A 7,806-nucleotide genomic window follows, 5' to 3' on the forward strand; every position below is an offset into this window, starting at 1 on the left:
CGCTGTGGCAAATATATAAACATTTGGATATCTGTGACAGCACAGAGTAAGGTTTGGGTTTATTTAGGCTTTATCTTTATTGCATAAAGTGTCAAAGTGACCCAGTGTTCTGGTGTAAAACAGAACTGAGCTGAGTCTCCTGGGAATCTCATCTTTGACATGGGAGTGATTCAGCCTGCTGTTTGTGTGGCTAAATCTAGACAATGAGTCAATGCCTCATTTCCCTGTGCCAAGACTTCCCTCTGTGCCAAATAATGAACAAACTACTTCATCTTAAAATAAACTAAAGATGTCTGCGGATGCTACAACTCAAACTCAAACTCTAGTGTGACTCGTGAGCATCATTAACTCACCTAATTAGTTAAAATAGTAAATGGTCCTGAGTTCATATTTTAGAACCTGGATCAAGGAGATGAATGCTCACGGCTTTGTGCAATTAAACTGCTCGTCAGAGTAGAACAAACAGTTGATCAGTGGGCTGAGTCGCTCCTCGGAGATCGTGTTCAGCACCATGGTCAGCGCCGCTCATCAATCCGCGCTCAGACGTTCAAAGCCCGGCGGAGACAGGAGAGAGGAGAGGGAGGACAGTTCCTCCCTGGAACTTTAAGGTGGACTTCGTGGAAAAGAGCTCGGATCACACTTTAGCGCAGTGCTGTGCTTGAGCCACATGATGATGGCTCTGATTGGTCTCTGTGCTGCTCTCAGCTCGCTCCCCACCAACCCCAACCACCATCACCAAAACCACAGGAGTGCTCCTCTCCACTCCACTCCGCTCCGCCCCCCCCACACCCTCCTCCTCCCTCCACCACCCAGGCGTCGCTGATGTCGAGCGGGCAACCGTGATTTAAATACAGACAGAGGGGGAAAGTGTGTGTGAGAGACACAGACAGGAGCGTCTCTGGAAAGAGTGAGAGTGCGTTATAGACTGCCACATGGTGGCACTTTTTTTTTCTTTTTTTTAAAATTTCGAACACCTCCCCCCTGACAAAGTTTTGACACCCCCCATCCTATCCCCCAACTAAAACTTTTCACGCTCTCTGTTTGGCTCTACTTTTTTCCACCCCAACTTGACATTTCGTTTACAGCAACAAGTGTTGCCGGCCACAAGTGACAGCTTGACCATGTGTTAGATTTCCACACACAAAAATAAATGCCATATAAGACATAACATATAAGCTGTGCACCGGTGGCCGGACTGCGATGATCGTGTCCAACGTGAGCCTGAGCGGCTGCGCGGAGGTCGACGGCGCGCTCTGCGCTGGAGGAGCGGCGGAAGGGCAGCTGAGGGGGACCTCATACCGGACAACCCTCACCCCGACAGGGAACTTGGTCGTGTCTGTGTGCCTGGGGTTCATCGGCACTTTCGGACTTCTGAACAACCTGCTGGTTCTCGTCCTCTTCTGCCGCTACAAGATGCTGCGATCGCCCATCAACCTGCTCCTGATTAACATTTCCATCAGCGACCTGCTGGTGTGCGTATTGGGGACTCCGTTCAGCTTCGCAGCCAGCACGCAGGGAAGGTGGCTCATAGGAGATGCGGGATGCGTGTGGTACGGCTTCGCCAACTCCCTCTTTGGTGAGTAGAAACAGGCAATGTTCATATGTACGTTTTGTTTGCGTGTTTCTTTTAACATCTGTAGGCTGATGTATATTTGGATTTCAGATGTGGCAGTGAGTGATGGTGTGCAGTGTGCGTGGATTCTTCCCAGAGCCCGGTGTTTGTTGGATTGGATGTTGTGGAGCTTCATATCTGGGGTCAAAATTGAGGATTTTCAAAAATTAGACAAGTATTTGACTGCCTGTGCTCATACGGCCCGTCGTGATGTGTGGGGTGCGTCTTTCTGTCCATGTGAAACTTTCAGAGAAAAGCCAAAAAAAAACTCCGCCCGTGCGCGAAATCTAACAAAGGCTTGCTTATGCACCAAATTCGACAACATCAAACCTATTGTTCGACCAATTATTAAGGTTTGCACGCCTCTGCAGATTGAACAATGTCTCTGAAGCTTTTCTTATTTTCAGGGTGTGATCATCCTGCAGTGTGTCACGACAGAGATCGTTCAGGTTCAGGTGCAGATTGTCTCATGATCTGCTGCTGTTGTAAAAAAAAAAACATGTACGATGATTGAGCAGACCGTGGTTAGAAGGTGCGCATCCATTATCACGGCGATGCCCGCACATGCAGATGCGCAGGTTTCATCCAGGTGATGAGTTGTAAAAACCGGTCCTGCGTGGCTCTTCGCGGTGCGGTACTGATCCTGCTGGGGCTGCACCACAGACTGTTGAATTACCTTCAAAGCTACACGTGCATGCATGTTCAATGACATAAGATTGCTGGGGTTGTTTATGGATGCAAATTTGGTGCTTGGCGCTCCCTCAAATGTCATTAGGAACTCTGCAGCGCTGTCACATAGGACTGTCAGAGGGTGAATTGGATAATGCTGTATATAAAGCAGTTTGCAGCCTGCTGTTAAATGGCTGCTAAATGCTTGTTACAGTATAGTTGAGTGGCTGTTCCTGAGGCAAAGAAAGCCTCATCACTGTTCATTTAGCTGGCCATGCAGCCTGCAGTGGGGCTGTGGGGACACGGTCTCGCTCCGTGGGGCAGGTTGTGGCAGATGCATCACCAGCGTTTGTTGCAGAATAAAGTCGCCTGGGGAATATCTGTAATGTGGAATGAGACTACTTTTGCTCAGGAGTACCGATATTGATGCAAATAGGGTACAATGATGCAAGTGAGAATAATGCATTTACTCAGTCACCTGGAACCGAGCCAGGATGGGATGCTGAGCCAGAAAAAGAAGCTTGGTGTTTATTTTTGGATGGGCCGGGGGTACTATGGAAAAGTTGCAGTTTTATATTAAACTTACATAAAAGACTGAATAATGTTTCTCCTCCTCACTTCAAAAACGGATGTTTAAACATATAAAAGCTCCGGTTGGCCTGATGTCTGATTTAAAGATCTTTGATGAGAAGACCTCCTTGCTATCAATCTCACTAATTGCTTTAAAAGCTTTCTAGAATCCAAACATCCTTTGAAAAGCAGGAGGACTGACATGTTGGGTTTTTTTGAAAAGACTAATTTATCCACTCTTTGACATTTACAACATTTGCTTTGTGCTTGCTGTCCAATAAAAGTCCACATTTCAAAGAATATTTGAAAAGCACTTCTTAAACTAATTGTTGTATCTTTAAAGGAAAACAGACAGGATGAGATGTAGTTTGTCATTCATCATTTTAGACCTCAAAACATGTCATTTTGTGTTGACAGTCAGATTCATAAGCCCTCAGAGCTCCCCACCTCACTGAATCTAAGATGAGATGTCAGCAACTTCAGTCTATGTGCATATCATAGAACATCCACAGCATTAAAAGCGCTTCTATTTGTCAAACTATACAAATGACTCCTTTAGTCACATGTGAATAATTTATCATGTTTTCATTACTTTTTCCCATCACAACCCACATACATTAATCACATCCACTTATTTTCATGGTCTATTAAAAATGAATTCTTAAAGTTCATTGGATGTTGGAATAAAAAGACAAGCCAACTTTGTGAATGGCTTTTCAGAAATAGAGATCTCCACCTTCCTTTACAACTGCACTCTGACTACATATTTCATGCTGAACATTTGTAGCTATGATCTAGTGAAGTTTGTATAAAGGGCTTATAAATCTTTCATAAAGGGTTTCCTCTTTCTCACTTCAGTGTGTCTAATCTCTTCATGTTTAAAGTCTTAATGTGATGTAGCTGGCAATCCTGGGATTGGCTTTCGGTCAGTGGATATCTGGAAAACAAGGACTGATACTGGGGCTGAGACTTCCTCTGCAGTCTAATCAGAGCGCTTACGGTGCCAAAATCTTTGTTCTTTCATTGCCTACAGATACAGATATCTGTTTATAGAGACTGAACCAGGTATCAGTAGCCACCCACAATCTCAACAACACAGAGGCTAAATGTCAGGGCTTCTGCTGTGACTAGGGTCAGGATTATCACTTGCTTGAGACTCCAACTGATCCTGAGCAACTAGGGAAGAAAGATGAAGCCCAAAATGTGCCTGAGACAAAAATGAAAGCTGATTTTGTGTTTGTGACTTGTGGGACTATGTACATTGACAGCAGAGCATGGACAGATAAGGTGCCCCTGTGCAAGCCCTCCACAACACAGACTGAAAGAGACATCACTCTCTAGTCACTTTTCCTCTTTTTGTACTCATCTGCATTCTGCTTTTTGTAGCTGTGTTGTGTCTTTTTTTTTTTTTTTTTTTAGTTTTGCAGTTGAATTCTAAGGTGCTTCCAGACACATTGGGCAATCGGGTGTGCACCTGGCAGGCCGGTTAAGTAATCCATCGGTGCAGCAGAGGAAGGAACTAAACTTACACAAATTAAACTTAGTGAGTCAGATTTAAGCAGCATGCGAGTCCAGCAGGCTTCACCTTCTCTGGCTTTTATCACTGGGCCTCTCTATTGCTTTCCTTCATCTACTACTAAAATTTTCACATAGTATGCTTAATTGAACTAAACTGGATTTTTCTTTGGTTAAGAGCCTCTTGAATCTGTCAAACTTTTTAATTGAAAACAGATGCTTGAGTGCTACTTCCTCTGGAATAAGTGGGCACTTTCCAAAACAGGATTACCTCATTTGAGTCATATAATGGAGAACAAAGCAACACTGCTCAGTATCTGGATATACTCTGACTCTATCAACTGTCTCACTAATCCTGGTGTTATGCCGACATTAAGCAACACTGACATCCACAAGGAGCCAATTTATTAAAATCTGTCTGACAGGACAAAACAGAGCAGGAAGAAAGACAGACAGACACAGAGGGAAAGAGAGAGAGAAAGAAATGGCTCGCAGACATCATTAGAGCCTCCATTGGTTATGGATGAGTAATTCCTCAATGGGCTCATAAAGACAGAATGAAAGAAAGAGTGAGGGAGGGTCAGAGAGAGGAAAAGTGATATAGATTGTTTAGATGAATAACACTGGGTGCAGCTGTTAGAAAGCGACTGTGTCTGTTTTCACCAACTCTCTATGAAGCTTCTCTGAATGATCGATGCTCCTTCAAATTAGATGCCATCACTGTCAAAGACAAAAGACATTGTTGGCTGGGTGTTAGAAAATTGTATTCCTCCTCACATCGATTTCTACTTTTCGCCGCTTGCTTTTAGCCTTAGATTTTTGAATGACTGAACAATTGAGGATCCACCGCTTTGACTTTATGCCAAGAGCATAAACTGAAGACAATCTGCAGAAACATGTGTGTGTGTGTGCGTGAATACACACTCAGCCTGTACATTTCCCTTTGCCGTCAGCCTCCTGGCACCCATTTAGCCGCTTCACCTCTCCTACCCACCTCTTTGCATTTCTCCTCTCTATCTCACTGAACTTTTATTGTTTTCCATTATACTGTGGAGGAACAGGATCTTTATTTGACATCAGGTCTGCGTGTTCCTGCATACTGTTGGCTGACTCCTTCCGCCTCAAGTGGACTCTGCTCAGAGTCACTGGATTAACCTTGCACTGATGCGTCCACTCCGTGCATACTGAAGTCAAATTGTCCTCCTGCACACACGCTCACACACGGACGAGCACAGATACAGTCACAGAAATGGATGAACATGTACAGAGCAGAGTATAAATGCATATCCATGTGCATCATGCGGGCATAGGCAACACCTGACCCGAGTGATGATAATTTGTTATGACGGTAAGAAGAAGTCTCAGAAGGGAGAAAGGAAGCAGAACAATGTGGCTTCACTATAAAGGTCAGAGTGAATCAGCCAGTTAATGAGACTGTGAAATAAATAGTGAATTAGAGAATCTTAAAGCAGAGACAAAAGTATGTAATGTGGGTGAAGGGTATCTGCTTTGAGTCAGATCTTAGTGAGAATAATTATCTTATAGAAGGAAGAAGTCTTCTTTAATGTTAGCCAGATGATAAGAGGTTTTTTTGTACCTGTTAGTGGCGTCACAGTTGTTCTGTGCACCTGTGATGACTGAAAGAAAAGCCACTGGGATGGGATTTATAGAGCAAACACAGCTTTATTGGCCACTGGGATGGGATTTATAGAGCAAACACAGCTTTATTGGATCCTGTGTTTTTCATTCAAACTGTCTTTTCCTGGATACACAGCGTCAGACAAGTGACACCGAAACAGATGCTTCCTAAAAGACAAATAAGACAGACGCAGCGAGGCAGCATCGCCCAGACAGCAGAACAAAGACGCTCCTTTGTTTTATTCCAGACATTAATGGATCGTAACATGTTTCATTTTGAAATATTACATTGTGCCGCTGCCTTTTGATCCTGCCAAAGGACTAGAATACGGATGGAGGGTGCTCCATCAGATGCTATGAAGTTGCATCCAAAGTTGTGTGGGTGTCTTTCACTCTGACATTGAATAAAGATTTCCACTCATGTCATGTGTAACCAGAGAAAGAGCTACTCTTGTCACGAAGGTGAACATGTGATGAGAGATATAATCAAAGAATCCCATGACTCATAATCAACTACAATATGTTTGTAGAAGCTTTGGCCAGGTGGCTGTAAATTGATTCAGCAACATGATGGCAGCCAGTATTACATTTTGAAGCCTCCGTATGTGAGCCATGGAGGAGAGCTGCTAATTAGCTTTTTCAATTTTGAGAAAGTGTGATTTGATTTTGCTCCTCAATCAAAGCTTGTCAATGAACTGTAGAGGGATTTGTACTAGATGTTATCAGTCATGTTAAAGATGTGCTACATCACATGCTCCGAAACAGAGTTTTAGGATGGAGGGCCTCACAGAATTTACTACAGAAGGGCAAAAATCAGAAATTGAGTTCTTACTGTCGTCGCATGCTCTGCCTCTGCTTTTCCAGTCAGATCATTTATTTATAAGGAAATCTAGGAGTGTTTTATCTTGCACATCTCAGTAATGAACTCATTAAAAGTTTCAGGTATTGGCTAGAGGCAACCGATCCAGATTAAACAATCTTTGTCAATATGGTCACACCAGGGCGCTGACCCTTAAAGCAGATGCAATCTTTAGCCTCATGTTACTTTTTTTTTTTTTTTACCATTTTAATGAATACCTACCAGCCAGTTATTAAAAATGAAACACAAAGACTTTGGCTTGAATATGAGATCAGTTAGTACACCTGTTGTGAGAAGATGATCTTACTATTTCATTTAAAGCTTAACAGAGTGCAGACAGAGAATGACAGAGGGAAAATGACAGGCTGGATGTGACAGAGGAGCAATAAACAGGGCTGAAAGCATCTTTTGTCGAGATACGTTTGGGATTGGTTGCTATGAGTTGGTGAGCCCAGATCAAACAGAAACACAAGTGGATTTTGGTAAAATTGTGTTGACTTTGTAATGCTGCAGTAAAGCTAAAAAAAAAAAACCCACAGCTGAGCAGTCTGTGCCGGGAGGACATGAGCAAAATATCTGGGGGCAACAGACAGGCACAACACGCCATGCCAAAGAGATTGCAATCAGATGTGCAGTATGGCCAGGGACGTCACTAGGTTTAAGAAACTGGGGTGGCTTAGCCCATAGAGGAGAAAAGTTATTGCGCGCGCCGAAAATTTGGTAACTTATGGTAACTGTTACCAGTAACGAGTTATTTCTACAACAGAGTAATTACGTTACTAACGCAGGTACTTTTTTGGAGGAGTAACTAGTAACTATGGCTAAAGAAAATGGGAAAAAAATCCCAATATACATTATTCGACCCGCCCCAGCCCGCCCCGCCAATAAAGTGGAACATTCTCTACCCGCACCGTCCCGCCCCGCGGGCGGACCGCGGGTGCCC

The 7,806-nt window shown here is 43.7% G+C and overlaps 1 protein-coding gene across 1 annotated transcript in view; it reads left to right on the plus strand.

Moving 5' to 3' along the window:
- Positions 1–1,019: 1,019 nt before the first annotated feature.
- The window catches only part of tmtopsa (teleost multiple tissue opsin a), a 52,570-nt gene continuing 45,783 nt past the window's right edge, over positions 1,020–7,806 (plus strand). Inside the window, exon 1 of the mRNA XM_010745732.3 lies at positions 1,020–1,576. Within this exon, the coding sequence (XP_010744034.3) occupies positions 1,201–1,576 (376 nt within the window). The 5' untranslated portion in view covers positions 1,020–1,200. The remainder of the gene's footprint in view (positions 1,577–7,806) is intronic.

Source organism: Larimichthys crocea, chromosome XII (genome assembly GCF_000972845.2).
Source record: "Larimichthys crocea isolate SSNF chromosome XII, L_crocea_2.0, whole genome shotgun sequence".
In the NCBI taxonomy this organism is placed as follows: Eukaryota; Metazoa; Chordata; class Actinopteri; family Sciaenidae; genus Larimichthys; species Larimichthys crocea.